At 32.5% G+C, this 20,357-nt stretch overlaps 3 protein-coding genes across 3 annotated transcripts; all 3 read right to left on the bottom strand.

The window, feature by feature from the left end:
- Positions 1-449: 449 nt before the first annotated feature.
- On the bottom strand, positions 450-1,633 carry LOC127115581 (bifunctional UDP-glucose 4-epimerase and UDP-xylose 4-epimerase 1-like). Its single transcript, XM_051047095.1, has one exon. It carries the CDS (start codon positions 1,500-1,502, stop codon positions 450-452), a length of 1,053 nt encoding a protein of 350 aa, XP_050903052.1. The 5' UTR covers positions 1,503-1,633.
- A 6,069-nt stretch (positions 1,634-7,702) lies between these two features.
- Positions 7,703-8,425, bottom strand: LOC127097852 (secreted RxLR effector protein 161-like). Its single transcript, XM_051036340.1, has one exon. It carries the CDS (start codon positions 8,423-8,425, stop codon positions 7,703-7,705), a length of 723 nt encoding a protein of 240 aa, XP_050892297.1.
- Positions 8,426-19,332: 10,907 nt separating this feature from the next.
- On the bottom strand, positions 19,333-20,055 carry LOC127097827 (secreted RxLR effector protein 161-like). The gene has a single exon (XM_051036307.1). The coding sequence runs from the start codon at positions 20,053-20,055 to the stop codon at positions 19,333-19,335; it is 723 nt and encodes a 240-aa protein (XP_050892264.1).
- Between the last annotated feature and the right edge of the window lie 302 nt (positions 20,056-20,357).

Genomic DNA, 20,357 nt, shown 5'->3' with positions numbered 1-20,357 from the left:
TTTATATTGTTTATATGAGCAAATTACTCAATTTATTAAATAATAAAGTACATTTTACTTTTCAAATGTTACTAGAGGCTCTAGGCCATACGACCACTAACATACTTCCGTCTCGTATTTTTATTCTTGTTTATTTTTAAATTATATTAATTTGTTTAGAGATGTGCCGGATGAGAGTATGTTACCATTATATCAAAGAGTTGTTGCGTGTGTGCTCGATTAATTCATGGAATATGACGACTGAACTTTAAAAATTTACTCTTGATTGTATTCTAGCATAAGATATTTGTTAAATTATTGTTATTAAGTTATTGAATATTGGTTTAAAATAGAATCTCATTAGAATTAGTGTTTGACATATACATGCTTCAAGTACTCTTTAACAAACAATGGGATGCCTATTTGTATAGAGAATATCGGTAGATGAGTAGTGTATTTGTTTAGCTGATTCAATGCTTTCCCGAGTAACCCCAGGGGTTGTTCTTTGCCCAATTCCACTGATCCCTGCACATCTCCTCCACACCATATTTGGCCTTCCAACCGAGTTCTCTCTCTGCTTTCTCTGTAGATGCATAAACCTCTATAGCATCTCCTGGCCTTCTCGGACACAATTTCAATGCGATTTTCTTACCAGAAGCTTTATTAAATGCGTCAACCATTTCAAACACAGACGTACCACGACCGGTTCCTAAATTGTAAGACGTACAACCTATGTTTTTTGTTGTAAAAAGCTTTCTCAGAGCAGCAATGTGACCATCTGCTAAGTCCATCACGTGGATATAGTCCCGTACCGCAGAGCCATCCCTTGTAGGATAATCATGACCATATACATTGAGCTCGGGTAATCTTCCAACGGCTACTTGCTGTATATAAGGCATGAGGTTATTTGGGATGCCTCTAGGATCTTCACCCAGTTTACCACTTTCATGTGCCCCAACTGGATTAAAGTATCTCAGTAAAATGATTCTCCATTCCGGCTCAGCTTTTGAAATATCTCGTGCGATTTCTTCAAGAAAAAGCTTCGTCCGTCCATAAGGGTTCGTTGCTTGTAACTCAAAATCCTCCACACATGGCATCTTTTTAGGTTGCCCATAAACAGTTGCAGACGATGAGAAAACCATGTTTTTGCAATTGTGCGTAGCCATTACTTCATAGAGGTTGATGGTGCCAACAAGATTATTATCAAAATAACGACGAGGATTTGAAACACTTTCACCGACTGCTTTTAACCCAGCAAAATGAATGACAGCGTCGAATTTAGATTTTGAGAAAAGTTTCTCCAAATCATCTTTATTCCTGAGATCTCCCAGTGTGAATTCAAGATTCTGTGAAAGGTTTGGACCAACAATTTCACGAACACGGTCCACTGCTTCCATAGCAGAATTATCAAAATTATCAATGATGGAAACATGAAACCCGTCTTTGAGAAGCTGAACAACAGTGTGAGCGCCAATGAAACCGGCCCCGCCGGTTACAAGTATCTTTTGCGATGAAGACGCCATATCTTGGAATAGGTCAGGTAGAGAGAGGACTGAGATTTTGAAGTTTTGAAAAAGTTGATAGATTTAGAATTTGAGTTTTGGATTTTATATAGTAATGAAATATTATCAATTGCTATTTTTGGGTAATGGACAGAAAGTTGCGATCTGGAATGATTTTGTTAGTTTCTAATTTTCTTTCTCTCTGTAATCTGTTTTTGATTTGTTAAATTTGACGTGGAATTAATTTAAGATAGCATTAGTAATTCTGTTTTGTTGGTAGGTTCCATTTTTAGCTTAGATTGGATTGCCAAGTAAGTTTCTTTTCAACCGTGCGTCACCATTAATAGAATATTGTCAAACTCTAATTTTAAGATGGTATGACAAAGACAAACACAAAGAATCATATCGTAAGCTTTCATTATCGTAAATAAATTTTTGATTGTCATTTCAAAATTTAACTCTAATTCAACATGAGTATTTATATTAGTTCAACAACCGTCAAAATTAAAACTAAATCAATTACTTGTGAGTATTACACTCGTTTGATTAAAGTTTTTATTGGAATTATTGCAGCTGAATTGATATCTGACGACGATAGATCGGTAAGTCAACTTTATTGCCCGTCGCATGTAATTTTAATTTGCAGAGTTTAACAAACCTCCAACTCCAAGTACTTAAAATCTTATACAATGCAACTTGTTCTTTTGCGGTTTGCTGGCGAAGATGAAAGCAATGTTGATGAAGGAATGTTATGTAAGTGAATCAGCTGCATCTCTACTTTAGTTACAATGATTCTTTCAATTGCTTACCAAAATGATATTTTGGGTAGTGTGTCGAACATATACTTTATCAGCAAGGCCGTCTTTGGAATCTGAAAACAGTTTTTATCTTGTTTGATTACTTGGCAGTAATTCTAGTAAGGTTTCTTTGATTTGAATGCTGGTCGCATCACAATCTAACCTCTTTTATTGAAAAATATGTTTTCTGAAATTATACAATACAATCTTGACATCCATTATTGTTTATTTATATACTGTACATTCTTAGTTAATCATATTAATTGTTGATCATTCAAGATGTTTGATATTTATCATAATTATCTTAAAAGTTATGTTGATGAATGGTTGTTACCAATTTAACAGTTAAACATCTTTTTGCAATTGAAAATTGTTTCATAATTTGTCATTCAAATAACAAATAATTTGGTCTTGCAGATGAAAATTGAAAATAAAAATCCATCCTCCTTTATGTTTTTCCTAGCTTTCTTGCATTATCACTAAAAATCGGTATGAATAAAAAACGTTTTTTTTTAAAATTAATTTGATAATATATATATATATATATATATATATATATATATATATATATATATATATATGATTGTTTGACATGTTTTTCAAACGAAAAAAATTAAGAAGCTAGAAACACAAATGATGTATATTCTGGTTTGTTTTCTCCATCTGAATGGTATATCTAGTCCTTTTTTAGAGGATTTTTTTTGTTATCTATCAAGATTTTTAATTACAAGCCTCACACCAAGATTATTCACAATGAACACTTAATACTCATACTCTTTACAATGAACACTTAATATTCAAACAAGAAAGTACACCACTTTTTTATTTTATATCATCTTTCACCAAACACCGGTGAATTAAGAATCACACAAATTCTTAAAACATGAAGAATAATAATTTATAGGCCAAAGAATCCCAAACCTAACATGAAAATATAATCCTTATCAATATTATTTTTAAGAACAATATCACTTTAAAGCTCAGGACTTTCGAGTTTCAGAATGTTTGATAAAATTTTCAATAGTCAAAATTTTAAATAACCACTTATAAATGTGTAAATTTCTTATGTAAAAGTTAAAACTGTTTAGAAATTAAACAAGAATTTATAGACTTTAAGAAGACACCATGAATCATTATTATACTCTGAAGAGGTATCATGAACCACTGCACAACTTGAATAATGCATAAAAAGACATTAGTTCGTGAAAAAATAGGTTGTCAGGTTGATGTAATCGATTACATGCTTTTAATGTGAGAAAAAAATACATATGTGTTTTTGATATTTAAGGTCCTTTCGTTTTTCTTATTTGTTGATATAGTTGTATTTATAAAAATTCAACCAAGATTATAAGAGACACCTTCTTCACAATCTCCATCTTTTTGATGATGAAAAACCATATCGTTTGATAGTTTTTGTTTAGCATTTGATACTGATGACTTCTCGATAAGTGTACCGATGATTTCGCAGTAGTAAAAAGATCGAATCCACAGGGACTACCTTCAAGCAAGACAATATGTGTGTAATATATAGAAAATTAGTAAGAAGGCGTTTTCGAGTTTCAGTGAGAAAAGTAAATAAACGATTAAACAATATCATAAAAGAGGTTAGATTGTTTTCTATAATCCCCTATTTCTCTATTGTTGATGTTTGATGCCATGTATGAATGATTTTATCACCATAACACCACAACGAATTAACAAAACCATTATAGTCGACCCCTCACGAAATAACTCACTAACCACTACTCGGAGTTTTCTATCTCTAGTCCACCAGCGTAAGCATGGTTAGACGATGTATAAAACGTTAATTTCCTATGCCTCTACTCGGGGTCTCCTATTTCTATTCAACCAACATAATTACAACAATTTCCCTAGGTTTACCACATAGACTAATGGTCATTATTCCCTATATGCCCAAAATCAGATTAAAAGAGTATCTCATATAAAAATCATTATGAACAAGAAGCAATTGAATGACATTATAGATCAAAAGGTTCATACAATGGTTAAATCAACATAGAATCCAACAATATAGAAATATATGTGAGTGCGACTTCTGTTAGATATGTTTTGTATGATGTTAAAATTACGATACTTTAGCATTAATGTATGTTGGACGGTGTCCTCAGATTCTTTATGTGCATCATAGCATTAGGAAGCATATAAGTATTTGGAAACAACTTAGAAAAGGTCTTGCACGTGAAAATTGAAAATAAAAATCCATCCTCCTTTATGTTTTCCCTAGCTTTCTTGCACTATCATTAAAAATAGGCACGAATAAAAAAAGTTTTTTAATTAATTTGATAACATATATATAATTGTTTGACATGGTTTTTAAACGAAAAAATATAAGAAGCTAGATTTTTTTTTATTTAAGTGCTTATTTATGATAATTTATTTTAGTGGAGGTTGTGAAGTTATAATTAATCCAAAAATAATAATGAGTAAAATGTGGAATATAAAATGTAAGGGAGAAGAGAAACACAAATGATATATATTATGGTTTGCTTTCTTCCACTGAATGGTATATCTAGCTCCTTTTTTTTATTAGAGAAATTTTCACTAAGTATCAAGATTTTTAATTACAAGCCTCATATCAAGACTCTGAACAATGAACACTTAATACCCTGACTCTTCACAATGAAAACTTAATACCCAAGCAAGAAAGCACACCACTTTCTATTTTATATCACCTTTCACCAAACACCGATGAATTAAGAATCACACTAATTCTTAAGAGATGAAGAATAATCTTTTATAGGTTGAAAAATTCCAAACCTAACATGAAAATATAATCCTTAACAATATTACTTTTCAGAATAATATCACTTTAAGACTCAGAACTTTCGGGTTCCAGAGTGTTTGATAAAATTTTCAATACTCGAAATTTGAATCACCACTTATAAATGTATCAAGATTTTTAATTACAATCTTCACATCAAGACTCTTCACAATAAACACTTAATACTCAAACAAGAACGCACACCACTTTCTATTTTACATCATCTTTCACGACGCACTATGATGAGTTAAGAATCACACTAATTCTTAAGAAATGAAGAATAATCTTTTATAGACCGAAGAATCCAAAATCTAACATTAAAATATAATCCTTATCAATATTACTTTTCAGAACAATATCATTTTAAGGCTCAAAACTTTCAGATTTCAGAATGTTTGATAAAATTTTCAATACTTGAAAATTTGAATAACCACTTATAAATGTGTAAATTTCTTATGTAAATTTTTTTTTTAGAAATTAAACAAGGATTTATAGACTTTAAGAAGGCACCATGAATCATTATAACGCTTTGAAGAGGCATCATAAACCACTACACAACTTGAACAATGCATAAAAAGACACTTGTTCATGAAAAAAATAGGTTGCCAGGTTGATGTAATTGATTACATGCTTTTAATGTGAGAAAAAAAATACATATCCAACATCATGTAATCGATTAAATATATATGGTAATCGATTACCATTGTGTTTTTTTACCGCTTTTATGTTGAAAACAAGTTGCACCAACATGCAATTGATTACATATGTATGGTAATCAATTACCATAATGGTTTTTATCTTCTCTTTTTGTATGTTGGGAACAAGTTGTTTTTTGATTTTGCAAGTTTTTATAAGCTTTGAAGTGATATTTGAACTTAAAAGGTAATCTATCAAATGTAAAGACAAATACTTTAAAGATTTTTGATTTTAACTAATGAGTTGTTCATTTTGTGCTTTGATATTTAAGGTCTTTACCTTTTTCTTCTTTGTTGATATCGTTGTATTTATAAAAATTCAACTAAGGTTATATGAGAGATCTTCTTCACAATCTCCCCCTTTTTTATGATAACAAACTACATCATTTGATAGTTTTTATTTAGCATTTAATACTTCCCCTTATCTTGTTTAGCATTTGATATCTTCCCATTTATTTTTCAATTAAAACTTTAGTGTCCTGAAATAAGATAAACAAAAAAAAACATGCATACCTTTTCTGCCCCTTTTAACATTATAAAAAAAACAATAATAATTCATGTGTCATCCAACAAACATAGCATAAAGACATAGAGAAAACACATATGATAGTTAATGAAACAATCATAGGACAACCAAAAAATAATTCAGATAGACAATGCAAATAACGACGAAAACCACAAACATAAACAAGTCATAAAGCATGCAGCTAAGACATAAGTGCCAAACGAGCAACTAAAATCATCATCATCCTCCTGAAATACGTCTAGTTCATTTAGCATTTGTGAGATACCATCCATATCCTGACGAAGTCCATCAAATTGTTGAGTTATAAACCTTCAAATGCTAAGTAACTCATCCATAATCATTTAGTTTGTAGGCCCACCTTCAAGCGCAAAAGTAGATGCTGAGGAAGAAAATGGAGAAGAATCATATATAGACGAATTTAGTTCACTCTTATGTTTGAGGTAGTAATCAACATGATCCCTTATTATATCCATTTTGTTAATAACATCGACTTCAACTCGATGATCACGAGTGTCCATCTCTGTCTTTAGTCCCCCACTTGTATCGACATGATAGTACTTAAAGAGACGAGTCATAAGATATGCATATGGTAAATCACATTCTCAATCTTTTTGAAGCAGCAAATGCTTGCATGACAAGATAGATAGATTGAAGTTCTAGGTCATTGAATTGAGTATGATTTGAATTCTTTGGAGGAAGGATATATCATAAACTCTAAAAGTGAACACTATCAAAACTATTAGAAAATCCTAATACTCTAAAGCTGAGGAGAAGATAAAACGCTAGCTATAAAAAGTAAAGACTTTTTCATTTCTTTAATACCTTCAAATGTACCAAAGACAGGACATATGTAATACTAATAGGGATAAATAAAGTAAAATACTCAAACATCTAAATTAATTGCAACACCATTAACCCATGAAAACAATTTACTACCCATTTCTTTCCGATTACAATATAAAACATGAACCGACTCAGAAGCAAAATCACCAAGTTCTTGAAAAGTTAAAATTATAGAGTCTAAAGTTTTCGCTCAACAAACTTTCGTCTGTTCCGTTGCTGGAAACAGAGATGAGAAGATGACAAATGTTACTGTCTTTTTTCTCTTTCATTTTATTTATTTTTTGGCTGCACTCTCAAACTTTTCTATGAAGAAAAGCTATTATTGTTAGGTATGAGAAAAAACCTTGCATATTATTCAATAGATACTATGCTGTTATATAGCCAATAGTCTGTTACAGAAACAACCAAAGCTAAAAAATAGCCACTACTGACATAAACTAAAAGAGTTATTCAATGTAAACCAACTAACCTATAAAGTAGGACGTTATTCCTACGTAGCATATCTGACCCTAAATACTAGGAAAAACAACCTAGCTGATCTTTTCATACTCCCCCTTAAGCTAATATTGTGAAATACATTAGCTTACTAGTGCAATGTCACACATTCCTAGTGAAGTTCTAAGCTTTTGAAATGCATCTGCTTTCAACGACTTAGTCATGATATCTGCAACTTGATCAACACTTGCACAATGGACTAAAGAGATAACTCCTTCTTCGGACAAGTTTCTTAAGAAGTGAAACCGAACATCAATGTGTTTGCTGCGTCCATGCATAACTGGGTTTTTGGACAGCTTGATGGTGGAACTATTATCACAATTTATGCTTATGCAATCCCTTTCTTCATGACCGAGAACCATAAGTATCCTCTTCATCCAAATAGCTTGACAAGCACAAACAGTTGTTGCTACAAATTCTGCTTCTATAGTAGAAAGTGTGATTATAGGTTGTTTCTTTGAGCTCCACGCAACAGCTCCTAAAGTGAGTAGAAAAGTGTACCCACTTGTACTCTTTCTGTCTTCTGCATCACCAGCATAATCACTGTCCTTATAGGCCTTCAACTCCTTACCTTGACTGCTCATTTTGTAAAATATTCCCAGATTCATAGTTCCTTTCAAATATCTTAGAACTCTTTTGGCAACTTGTAAATGAAGTTCTGTAGGCTTTGCCATATATCTGCTCAACAAACTAGTTGCATACATCAAACCATGCCTGGTGGATGTAAGGTACATGAGACTTCCTACAATCTGCTTGTAGTAAGTTTCATCTACTGGGTCACCCTCTGCATCACTATTAATTTGCATGCCTCATACAGTAGGATTGTTGACAGAATTGCTCTATAGCATTCCAAATCTTCTTAAAACCTCTTCTTCATAACGTCTCTGACATATGAAAATTCCTTCCTTCTTTTGCAAGACTTCAATTCCTAAGAAGTAGCTCATACATCCCAAGTCTGACATATCAAACTCCCTCATCATGGAGGCCTTGAATTCCAACATTAAATTCTCATCATCGCCAATGAATATTAAGTCATCAACATAGACACTGACAATAATGATTTTACCTTCTTTGCTTCTCTTGGTGAAGAGAGTTTGTTCATAGTCACAGCCTTGGAAACCTTCCTTGATAAAATGAGCTTTGATGCGACTAAACCAAGCTCTTGGAGCTTGTTTTAATCCATACAATGCTTTGTGTAGCTGATACACCAAATGCTCATTCCCTTTTTTCTCATAGCCTCTTGGTTGATCAACAAAAACTTGTTCACTCAACTGACCATGTAAGAAAGCAGACTTTACATCTAATTGGAAGATCTTCCATCCTTTCTGAGTTGCTGTAGCTATCACCATTCTCACAGTGTCAAGCCGAGCTTCTGGAGCAAACACTTCAGAGTAGTCTATTCCCTGCTTCTGAGGGTATCCTTTCGCCACTAAACGAGCTTTATGCTTTATGATCTTGCCATTTTCATCTCTCATAGTCTTGAAAACCCACTTGACTCCAATCTTCTTGACGCCTTTTGGTAGTTCAGATAGTGTCCATGTGTTGTTCTTCTCAATGGAATTTATTTCATTATCCATGGCTTTCCTCCATTTTTGTTCTTTCACTGCATCTTCAAAATGAATTGGATCTTCGGTTCCCGCGTCTTGGACCATGTTAACTTCATCATCATCAGATAAAGAATCTCCACTTACAAAATCATTCAAATATATAGGAGCTCTTCTTACTCTAGGAGTTCTTCTTTCTCTCCCTTGAACTATATCCCTCTCAATTTGGTCTCCTGAAAACTCTATTTCTTCTCCACTTTTACTTTCCGTGACTACCTCCCCATTGCCAGGACTTACTTCTCCGTCTTCCTCATTTCCATCTCTCACTTCTCCACTTCCCTCAGCTTGTGTTTTCTCTCCCCATTCTAAATCTATACCAACTTGTGTTTCATATTTTTTTCCCAAACCCATTTCTCATCTTCTTGAAAGACCACATCTAGACTTATTATAATTTTGTTTGTGATGACATTGAAAAGTCTATATCCCTTAGTATTTTCACTCACCCCTAAGAAAATGCAAACTGAACTTTTGTTGTCTAGTTTACCTCGTTTGGCGTCTGGAATATGAGCATGAGCAAGGCAGCCCCAAACTCTGAAATGATCCACATATGGTTTGATTCCGCTCTATGCTTCTTGAGGCGTTACATCTTTAACTGCCAAGGTGGGGCAGCGGTTGAGAACATGGAAAGTCCAATCTACTGCTTCGGGCCAGAATGATTTTGGAATTCCTTTTGCTGATAGTAATGCTCGCACCATATTCATGACTGTCCTGTTTTTTCTCTCCGCAACGCCATTTTGTTGGGGTGTGTAGGCATTTGTAAGTTGCCTTCGAATTTCGTTCTCTTCGCAGAAGTGGACAAAGTTTGTTGAAGTATATTCACCCCCTCTGTCTGTACGAAGACACTTGAGCATCATACCTGCTTCTTTCTCAACCATACTCTTGAATATTTTGAAACAGTTCAGAGTATCCGATTTTTCGGCTAGCAAATAAGCCCATGCTTTTCGACTATAGTCATCAATGAAACTTAAGAAGTACCTCTTCCCACTGTTGGAGATGGGAGATATGGGACCACAAATTTCGGAATGAACGAGCTCCACGGGCTGAGTTGATCTCGATGAACACTGCTTTGGAATGGAGTTTCTTGTTTGCTTTCCATTCAAGCAATCCACACATGTGACAGTTGAGGCTGGGAACCTTGGAAGACCATGAACCATGTCTTTGTTCTGCAGCGTGTGTAAGCCCTTATAACTGAGATGACCATAGCGTTCATGCCGGAGTTTTGACAGATCAGCTCCATTTGTATTGAGACAAGTCACCTCCGTATTCTTTTCTTCTCATGTTCCACGTGTTTCTGGTGGTTCGGACAGGATAGTGAACATTCTGTTTGCACTCATGATAAATTTCACAATCAATCCTCTTTGAGGATGATATATACTGCATGCTTCTTCTTGAAACAACACTGCCAAACCTTTTTCCTGGAGCTGGCCGACGCTCAACAAGTTGTTCTTAAGTTCAGGTACAAAATAAACATCCCCAACGATGTACAAGATTTCTCCTAGCATTAGTTTGACAACACCTTTTCCAGCTACTTCCATTTTATTATTGTTTCCAAGTTTGACAGAATGAGAGAAAGTCATATCCAAACTTGAAAACATACCTTTGTTATTACACATATGATTTGAGCATCCTGAATCCACAAACCATATATCTTTCCTCTTTATCTCACCCACATATGCCATGAGCAGGAGATCATCTTCTTCCAGCTCTACATAATTTGCTTCTCTGTTCCACATAGGACATTCATATTGGAAATATCCTAATTTATGGCAATTGAAGCATTCGACAGTTGCTTTATTGACGCTGAATCTTCCTCTACCTCGACCACGCCCTCGAGGTGAACCTCTACGTCTGCCTCTCGCAAAAATTGTTCTTCCTTCCACTTTAAGAGCATGGTCTTCATCTTCTCTGTTGACTTTGGGTCGGTTGAACTTTTGTTCATGCATTACTAATGAACTTTGTAGTTCATCAATGTAGATGTCATCTGCGTCCTTTGATTCTTCAATAGACACCACCACATAAGTAAATTGGTCTGTTAGAGTCTGTAAGATCTTCTCCACGACCTTTGAATCCGGCATATCGTCTCCATTGTTGCGTAATTTGTTTGATACCACCATTACTCTTGCAAAGTAGTCAGTGATAGTCTCTCCTTTCTTCATTTCGAGGATTTCAAATTCTCTTCGCAAAGCATTTCGCAGAGATTTCTTCACTTTCTCATTTCCTCTGAACTTCTTTTTCAATGATTCCCACACGATTTTGGATGTGCTTCGATCCAAAATCTGCTTAAACACATTTCTGTCTATTGCTTGGTAGAGGTAATGTTTTACCTGGTGATCTTTGATTAGCACAGATTCCTCGGTTGGTTTTTCAAAACCAGTTTCCACCAGATTCCAGACACCCTTTGCCCTCAATAGATTTTCCATTAGTTCGCTCCAATGATCATAATGACCATCAAAATGGGGAATTTTGGTAAGTGTTTTATCGTCACTCATTCTCTCGGTTTTAATTCTCATAGGCTACTGCAGCAGTTTAGTTCGCTCTCTCTGATACCATATGTTAGGTATGAGAAAAAACCTTGCATATTATTCAATAGATATTAGGTTGTCATATAGTCAATAGTCTTTTACAGAAACAACCAAAGCTAAAAAATAGCCACTACTAACATAAACTAAAAGAGTTATTCAATGAAAACCAACTAACCTATAAAGTAGGACCTTATTCCTACGTAGCATATCTGGCCCTAAATACTAGGAAAAACAACCTAGCTGATCTTTTCAATTATTACTTGCACTGTTGCTTTGTTTTAGCCTTGCCCCATTTCAATTTTATGTTACTATTGTCTTTGCTACCTTCGTTTCAACCATCAAAATCATAGCTTTGTAATAGCGAAGAAGAAACAAATGAAATTTTATGATATCTTGTTGACTCATTTGTTTGTAAACCCTGTGAAGTTTCAATATTCATAGTCATTTAAACAGTTTGTGTTTATTAGGCAATTGAATGTTGGTTTTTAAATCGCGGAATTTGATATATCTCTATGAATCACATTCAAAGACTACTGTTAGGGTTTCAATTATGGTTACATTGCAGAGACGTTAGAAACCTTTGATGTCGCGGCTTAGATTGTAGGTTAACAACCACTACAACAAAAATGGGTTTAGGCAACAACGAAAAACCGCCCCTTAAAGGTATAAAACCGTTGCTTAATGCTTTAGGGGACGGTTTATCAAGCGTGGAATAAACAGCCGTTGCTTATTCCATTAGAGCGCGGTTTTTTGATTTCTACCTACGGATTCTGAACACCATCGCCTTAAATATCAAAGTCCATGGTTTTAGTTGAACTTTTAAGCTGCGGTTTTCAAGTAACAACATAAAATAACTGTCCCCTAAACGTGTGAAAAGGCAACCGTTATTAATAACCAACAGATGTAAACCGTAGCTTAATCTATAATTTAATTTACACAACACACATAACCGCGCCTAAAATAAAGGAATATACTACGGTTTTTGATAAGCAACGCATAAAAAGCGTTGTCTATAGATTGAAAAACAAATCAAATTTATATATAACGTTAGACTTTGAAAGACATAATTAGTATAACATTTTCCTGTTGTGCACTTTAGACTTTGAAAGATATAATTAGTATAGAATTTTCCTGTTCATTTATATGGTGATACATTTATGATCATATACCTTCACATTATTCTAATAGATTATTTTTCAATATTATTAGAAGAAACACATTTATAAATTGAAAACATATATAAATATGAAGTATTAATAAGATGAAGTGTAATCAACTCTTTGAAATTCAAAAAAATACAAATATTTTCAAAATAAATCCAAGCAATATAAGTTATAGCTAGTTGGCTTATGTAACTCCATAAAACAAAACATAATCGTCAATATTTAAATCAATGGCGGTCTTTATCATATTCATTGTGTTGAGGTCCATGAGAATCATCATCTTGAAAACCATCATATTGAAGATCATTATCATCTTGATCATATTGAAGATCATCATCATCTTGATCATATTGAAGATCATCATCATCTTGATTATATTGAAGATTATCGTCATCTTGAAGATCATCATCTTGTTCATCTTGAGGATCATCTTTGTTTCTAACCTATAAATATGAAGAATTTCTTTTATATATTATTCAATAACAAAGTTAGTACAATAATCAAAGCGGCATATGCAAGGCTTCAAATGACTCAACATCCATGCAATAATGATTCAATCCAAACGATCGATAGTTATATATTACTCACTAACGAACTTTGCACGCTTAGAATTCAAACTCGAATCTTTGAAATTTATACATGAATCTTACCATCTAAACCATTATACAATGTTAATTTTTAAAAAACATAATGAAAATGTGCATGGTAATATATGTTCACAATGTTCAACCTAGCTAGCATGAATATATATTAACTTAATGAGTAAGTTATAATTGGAATTATTGCATGTTTAAAATATTAAACGACTATAAAATAACAACTTATTGCACTTAATGTAATTTTAATTTGCAGAGTTTAACAAACCTCCAACTCCAAGTACTTAAAATCTTATACAATGCAACTTGTTCTTTTGCGGTTTGCTGGCGAAGATGAAAGCAATGTTGATGAAGGAATGTTATGTAAGTGAATCAGCTGCATCTCTACTTTAGTTACAATGATTCTTTCAATTGCTTACCAAAATGATATTTTGGGTAGTGTGTCGAACATATACTTTATCAGCAAGGCCGTCTTTGGAATCTGAAAACAGTTTTTATCTTGTTTGATTACTTGGCAGTAATTCTAGTAAGGTTTCTTTGATTTGAATGCTGGTCGCATCACAATCTAACCTCTTTTATTGAAAAATATGTTTTCTGAAATTATACAATACAATCTTGACATCCATTATTGTTTATTTATATACTGTACATTCTTAGTTAATCATATTAATTGTTGATCATTCAAGATGTTTGATATTTATCATAATTATCTTAAAAGTTATGTTGATGAATGGTTGTTACCAATTTAACAGTTAAACATCTTTTTGCAATTGAAAATTGTTTCATAATTTGTCATTCAAATAACAAATAATTTGGTCTTGCAGATGAAAATTGAAAATAAAAATCCATCCTCCTTTATGTTTTTCCTAGCTTTCTTGCACTATCACTAAAAATCGGTATGAATAAAAAACGTTTTTTTTTAAATTAATTTGATAATATATATATATATATATATATATATATATATATATATATATATATATGATTGTTTGACATGTTTTTTAAACGAAAAAAATTAAGAAGCTAGAAACACAAATGATGTATATTCTGGTTTGTTTTCTCCATCTGAATGGTATATCTAGTCCTTTTTTAGAGGATTTTTTTTGTTATCTATCAAGATTTTAATTACAAGCCTCACACCAAGATTATTCACAATGAACACTTAATACTCATACTCTTTACAATGAACACTTAATATTCAAACAAGAAAGTACACCACTTTTTTATTTTATATCATCTTTCACCAAACACCGGTGAATTAAGAATCACACAAATTCTTAAAACATGAAGAATAATAATTTATAGGCCAAAGAATCCCAAACCTAACATGAAAATATAATCCTTATCAATATTATTTTTAAGAACAATATCACTTTAAAGCTCAGGACTTTCGAGTTTCAGAATGTTTGATAAAATTTTCAATAGTCAAAATTTGAATAACCACTTATAAATGTGTAAATTTCTTATGTAAAAGTTAAAACTGTTTAGAAATTAAACAAGAATTTATAGACTTTAAGAAGACACCATGAATCATTATTATACTCTGAAGAGGTATCATGAACCACTGCACAACTTGAATAATGCATAAAAAGACATTAGTTCGTGAAAAAATAGGTTGTCAGGTTGATGTAATCGATTACATGCTTTTAATGTGAGAAAAAAAATACATATGTGTTTTTGATATTTAAGGTCCTTTCGTTTTTCTTATTTGTTGATATGGTTGTATTTATAAAAATTCAACCAAGATTATAAGAGACACCTTCTTCACAATCTCCATCTTTTTGATGATGAAAAACCATATCGTTTGATAGTTTTTGTTTAGCATTTGATACTGATGACTTCTCGATAAGTGTACCGATGATTTCGCAGTAGTAAAAAGATCGAATCCACAGGGACTACCTTCAAGCAAGACAATATGTGTGTAATATATAGAAAATTAGTAAGAAGGCGTTTTCGAGTTTCAGTGAGAAAAGTAAATAAACGATTAAACAATATCATAAAAGAGGTTAGATTGTTTTCTATAATCCCCTATTTCTCTATTGTTGATGTTTGATGCCATGTATGAATGATTTTATCACCATAACACCACAACGAATTAACAAAACCATTATAGTCGACCCCTCACGAAATAACTCACTAACCACTACTCGGAGTTTTCTATCTCTAGTCCACCAGCGTAAGCATGGTTAGACGATGTATAAAACGTTAATTTCCTATGCCTCTACTCGGGGTCTCCTATTTCTATTCAACCAACATAATTACAACAATTTCCCTAGGTTTACCACATAGACTAATGGTCATTATTCCCTATATGCCCAAAATCAGATTAAAAGAGTATCTCATATAAAAATCATTATGAACAAGAAGCAATTGAATGACATTATAGATCAAAAGGTTCATACAATGGTTAAATCAACATAGAATCCAACAATATAGAAATATATGTGAGTGCGACTTCTGTTAGATATGTTTTGCATGATGTTAAAATTACGATACTTTAGCATTAATGTATGTTGGACGGTGTCCTCAGATTCTTTATGTGCATCATAGCATTAGGAAGCATATAAGTATTTGGAAACAACTTAGAAAAGGTCTTGCACGTGAAAATTGAAAATAAAAATCCATCTTCCTTTATGTTTTCCCTAGCTTTCTTGCACTATCATTAAAAATAGGCACGAATAAAAAAAGTTTTTTAATTAATTTGATAACATATATATAATTGTTTGACATGGTTTTTAAACGAAAAAATATAAGAAGCTAGATTTTTTTTATTTAAGTGCTTATTTATGATAATTTATTTTAGTGGAGGTTGTGAAGTTATAATTAATCCAAAAATAATAATGAGTAAAATGTGGAATATAAAATGTAAGGGAGAAGAGAAACACAAATGATATATATTATGGTTTGCTTTCTTCCACTGAATGGTATATCTAGCTCCTTTTTTTATTAGAGAAATTTTCACTAAGTATCAAGATTTTTAATTACAAGCCTCATATCAAGACTCTGAACAATGAACACTTAATACCCTGACTCTTCACAATGAAAACTTAATACCCAAGCAAGAAAGCACACCACTTTCTATTTTATATCACCTTTCACCAAACACCGATGAATTAAGAATCACACTAATTCTTAAGAGATGAAGAATAATCTTTTATAGGTTGAAAAATTCCAAACCTAACATGAAAATATAATCCTTAACAATATTACTTTTCAGAATAATATCACTTTAAGACTCAGAACTTTCGGGTTCCAGAGTGTTTGATAAAATTTTCAATACTCGAAATTTGAATCACCACTTATAAATGTATCAAGATTTTTAATTACAATCTTCACATCAAGACTCTTCACAATAAACACTCAATACTCAAACAAGAACGCACACCACTTTCTATTTTACATCATCTTTCACGACGCACTATGATGAGTTAAGAATCACACTAATTCTTAAGAAATGAAGAATAATCTTTTATAGACCGAAGAATCCAAAATCTAACATTAAAATATAATCCTTATCAATATTACTTTTCAGAACAATATCATTTTAAGGCTCAAAACTTTCAGATTTCAGAATGTTTGATAAAATTTTCAATACTTGAAAATTTGAATAACCAATTATAAATGTGTAAATTTCTTATGTAAAATTTAAATTTTTTTAGAAATTAAACAAGGATTTATAGACTTTAAGAAGGCACCATGAATCATTATAACACTTTGAAGAGGCATCATAAACCACTGCACAACTTGAACAATGCATAAAAAGACACTTGTTCATGAAAAAAATAGGTTGCCAGGTTGATGTAATCGATTACATGCTTTTAATGTGAGAAAAAAAATACATATCCAACATCATGTAATCGATTAAATATATATGGTAATCGATTACCATTGTGTTTTTTTACCGCTTTTATGTTGAAAACAAGTTGCACCAACATGCAATTGATTACATATGTATGGTAATCAATTACCATAATGGTTTTTATCTTCTCTTTTTGTATGTTGGGAACAAGTTGTTTTTTGATTTTGCAAGGTTTTATAAGCTTTGAAGTGATATTTGAACTTAAAAGGTAATCTATCAAATGTAAAGACAAATACTTTAAAGATTTTTGATTTTAACTAATGAGTTTTTCATTTTGTGCTTTGATATTTAAGGTCTTTACCTTTTTCTTCTTTGTTGATATCGTTGTATTTATAAAAATTCAACTAAGGTTATATGAGAGATCTTCTTCACAATCTCCCCCTTTTTTATGATAACAAACTACATCATTTGATAGTTTTTATTTAGCATTTAATACTTCCCCTTATCTTGTTTAGCATTTGATATCTTCCCATTTATTTTTCAATTAAAACTTTAGTGTCCTGAAATAAGATAAACAAAAAAAAACATGCATACCTTTTCTGCCCCTTTTAACATTATAAAAAAAAACAATAATAATTCATGTGTCATCCAACAAACATAGCATAAAGACATAGAGAAAACACATATGATAGTTAATGAAACAATCATAGGACAACCAAAAAATAATTCAGATAGACAATGCAAATAACGACGAAAACCACAAACATAAACAAGTCATAAAGCATGCAGCTAAGACATAAGTGCTAAACGAGCAACTAAAATCATCATCATCCTCCTGAAATACGTCTAGTTCATTTAGCATTTGTGAGATACCATCCATATCCTGACGAAGTCCATCAAATTGTTGAGTTATAAACCTTCAAATGCTAAGTAACTCATCCATAATCATTTAGTTTGTAGGCCCACCTTCAAGCGCAAAAGTAGATGCTGAGGAAGAAAATGGAGAAGAATCATATATAGACGAATTTAGTTCACTCTTATGTTTGAGGTAGTAATCAACATGATCCCTTATTATATCCATTTTGTTAATAACATCGACTTCAACTCGATGATCACGAGTGTCCATCTCTGTCTTTAGTCCCCCACTTGTATCGACATGATAGTACTTAAAGAGACGAGTCATAAGATATGCATATGGTAAATCACATTCTCAATCTTTTTGAAGCAGCAAATGCTTGCATGACAAGATAGATAGATTGAAGTTCTAGGTCATTGAATTGAGTATGATTTGAATTCTTTGGAGGAAGGATATATCATAAACTCTAAAAGTGAACACTATCAAAACTATTAGAAAATCCTAATACTCTAAAGCTGAGGAGAAGATAAAACGCTAGCTATAAAAAGTAAAGACTTTTTCATTTCTTTAATACCTTCAAATGTACCAAAGACAGGACATATGTAATACTAATAGGGATAAATAAAGTAAAATACTCAAACATCTAAATTAATTGCAACACCATTAACCCATGAAAACAATTTACTACCCATTTCTTTCCGATTACAATATAAAACATGAACCGACTCAGAAGCAAAATCACCAAGTTCTTGAAAAGTTAAAATTATAGAGTCTAAAGTTTTCGCTCAACAAACTTTCGTCTGTTCCGTTGCTGGAAACAGAGATGAGAAGATGACAAATGTTACTGTCTTTTTTCTCTTTCATTTTATTTATTTTTTGGCTGCACTCTCAAACTTTTCTATGAAGAAAAGCTATTATTGTTAGGTATGAGAAAAAACCTTGCATATTATTCAATAGATACTATGCTGTTATATAGCCAATAGTCTGTTACAGAAACAACCAAAGCTAAAAAATAGCCACTACTGACATAAACTAAAAGAGTTATTCAATGTAAACCAACTAACCTATAAAGTAGGACGTTATTCCTACGTAGCATATCTGGCCCTAAATACTAGGAAAAACAACCTAGCTGATCTTTTCATACTCCCCCTTAAGCTAATATTGTGAAATACATTAGCTTACTAGTGCAATGTCACACATTCCTAGTGAAGTTCTAAGCTTTTGAAATGCATCTGCTTTCAACGACTTAGTCATGATATCTGCAACTTGATCAACACTTGCACAATGGACTAAAGAGATAACTCCTTCTTCGGACAAGTTTCTTAAGAAGTGAAACCGAACATCAATGTGTTTGCTGCGTCCATGCATAACTGGGTTTTTGGACAGCTTGATGGTGGAACTATTATCACAATTTATGCTTATGCAATCCCTTTCTTCATGACCGAGAACCATAAGTATCCTCTTCATCCAAATAGCTTGACAAGCACAAACAGTTGTTGCTACAAATTCTGCTTCTATAGTAGAAAGTGTGATTATAGGTTGTTTCTTTGAGCTCCACGCAACAGCTCCTAAAGTGAGTAGAAAAGTGTACCCACTTGTACTCTTTCTGTCTTCTGCATCACCAGCATAATCACTGTCCTTATAGGCCTTCAACTCCTTACCTTGACTGCTCATTTTGTAAAATATTCCCAGATTCATAGTTCCTTTCAAATATCTTAGAACTCTTTTGGCAACTTGTAAATGAAGTTCTGTAGGCTTTGCCATATATCTGCTCAACAAACTAGTTGCATACATCAAACCATGCCTGGTGGATGTAAGGTACATGAGACTTCCTACAATCTGCTTGTAGTAAGTTTCATCTACTGGGTCACCCTCTGCATCACTATTAATTTGCATGCCTCATACAGTAGGATTGTTGACAGAATTGCTCTATAGCATTCCAAATCTTCTTAAAACCTCTTCTTCATAACGTCTCTGACATATGAAAATTCCTTCCTTCTTTTGCAAGACTTCAATTCCTAAGAAGTAGCTCATACATCCCAAGTCTGACATATCAAACTCCCTCATCATGGAGGCCTTGAATTCCAACATTAAATTCTCATCATCGCCAATGAATATTAAGTCATCAACATAGACACTGACAATAATGATTTTACCTTCTTTGCTTCTCTTGGTGAAGAGAGTTTGTTCATAGTCAC

This window comes from Lathyrus oleraceus, chromosome 1 (genome assembly GCF_024323335.1).
Source record: "Lathyrus oleraceus cultivar Zhongwan6 chromosome 1, CAAS_Psat_ZW6_1.0, whole genome shotgun sequence".
NCBI lineage: Eukaryota > Viridiplantae > Streptophyta > Magnoliopsida > Fabales > Fabaceae > Lathyrus > Lathyrus oleraceus.
The sequence above is the reverse complement of the archived record's forward strand: the minus strand, read 5'-3'. Positions and strand labels throughout refer to the sequence as shown.

Coding starts and splice junctions, on each gene's coding strand:
- LOC127097827 (XM_051036307.1), bottom strand. CDS start 20,055: ATGCAAATTAATAGTGATGCAGAGGGTGACCCAGTAGATGAAACTTAC.
- LOC127097852 (XM_051036340.1), bottom strand. CDS start 8,425: ATGCAAATTAATAGTGATGCAGAGGGTGACCCAGTAGATGAAACTTAC.
- LOC127115581 (XM_051047095.1), bottom strand. CDS start 1,502: ATGGCGTCTTCATCGCAAAAGATACTTGTAACCGGCGGGGCCGGTTTC.